This window comes from Amphimedon queenslandica, unplaced genomic scaffold (genome assembly GCF_000090795.2).
Source record: "Amphimedon queenslandica unplaced genomic scaffold, v1.1 AMPQUscaffold_10728, whole genome shotgun sequence".
Taxonomy (NCBI): Eukaryota; Metazoa; Porifera; class Demospongiae; order Haplosclerida; family Niphatidae; genus Amphimedon; species Amphimedon queenslandica.
In genome coordinates this window covers 5,765-7,299 of record NW_003549019.1, presented here as the reverse complement: position 1 = coordinate 7,299, position 1,535 = coordinate 5,765, and the positions used below count along the sequence as shown (strand labels likewise).

At 32.8% G+C, this 1,535-nt stretch overlaps 1 protein-coding gene across 1 annotated transcript; it reads right to left on the bottom strand.

Annotated features, from left to right (window-relative positions):
• Positions 1 to 224: 224 nt before the first annotated feature.
• On the bottom strand, positions 225 to 1,434 carry LOC109589913 (unconventional myosin-Ie-like; the record flags this gene model as incomplete). Its single annotated transcript, XM_020005895.1, has 4 exons — positions 1,285 to 1,434; positions 1,118 to 1,203; positions 677 to 826; positions 225 to 480 (listed from the first exon to the last, which is right to left on the bottom strand). Coding segments are annotated over exons 2-4 (411 nt in total), but the record flags the coding sequence as incomplete, so codon positions are not given.
• Between the last annotated feature and the right edge of the window lie 101 nt (positions 1,435 to 1,535).

Genomic DNA, 1,535 nt, shown 5'->3' with positions numbered 1-1,535 from the left:
TCAACTTTGAGCTAATTCTGATCAAATTTAAATTTTTTATGAATTTTTAAAGTTGCTTCAAATGCCATGTACTGTATTGTAGTGCTTGTCAGCTCATAAAGCTCATGCTGTTTAACTCACTTAGCATGCTTTGTGGGAACCATGGGCAAAAATACATGTACATACACAATGTACCATTATCTCTTCAACACACACAAGGACTGACTCAATCCTCACTCTCTTACCAAATTCTGTTGGGGTCCTCTTGATTGTTGCTGATAAGAAGGAGCTGCTAGTCCTGGCCTCTTCCCTCCTTTGGTAGCTGGTAGTCTCTGATGGGATGGTCTAGTACTGCTGGGTAATTCTGGACCAATGGAGACTTGAAGAGTCTTCCCTGAGAGTTTAAGAACAGGATTATCACCTCCTGCTTGATGGAACTGCATAGTACGAGTGTTCCCTCCTCTCCAGTCAAACTCCTCCTTCTTGAGTGTCACTGTTATACTAGGAGTGAATGGAACATAATATTATGAATAATATAAAGATAGTTAACGTTTCTATTGAGGAATACATGTACATGTACACACATACATGTAGTTGTTTCATTATATCAAAATTTGAAGGACGAAATGAAAAGGAATTAATTGATAAAGCACATGTACATGTATATAGAGCTTTAAAAAAGTCAAGTATCACTCACTTGTTGTTGAATTGGAACTTCAGTTGGTTTTGTGTTAAGTGTTTATATTTCTCAGAGAGGAGAGTCAAGAATTCAGTTTTAAGAACAGACTCCAAGACTGAATCAAAATCATTAGCAACATGAATCACAAAGAAATCATTTTGCAAGGGACTGAGGGAAAAGAAAGAGAAGAGAAATAGTTAACGAATAAAAGCAACAATTTGTACTTTAAATTGGTGGTGTGCTTATCAAGCAACCAACCGCCAAAATAAAATGTGTTATTTTGCTTCATTTTAAGTACATGTACACTCAATGACAAATGGTCATTAACATTATCAAATAAATCAATAATCATTATCAAATAATTATGACTCCTGTCAATATTTCCTATCAATATTTACATACAAAATAAAGTCCATATTGAAGTTGATAATGATTATTATTATAATAATTACATTGTACCTCATAGATACAGCTGTTATTGTCTCAAGTGGAAGTTTCCTCTTCACAACTTCAACAAACTGACCTTTATGTGATCCTTTCTTTATCTACAAAAAATAAAAGAATAACTCTAACTCAAAAAATACTTAATATAAATTTAATTTTATTATCTTATTTTGTTCACTTACTTTTTCTCTACCAATGAGGTACACAAATTGTGCTGACAGTAGAAGATCTCTTTTGGTGCATTTGAATCGTCTGTCATATTTATTGACAGTTTGGGCAAACTCTATCCTCTCACGTTTACCTAATGAAGAAATAAATAAATAAATAAATATTAATTAAAGTTGGGTCAGACATGAGGCAATAACAAATATTAATAAAATAATACATTCCTTTCATTGTTACCAAATCCGTGACATGCAAAAACCAATTGCTA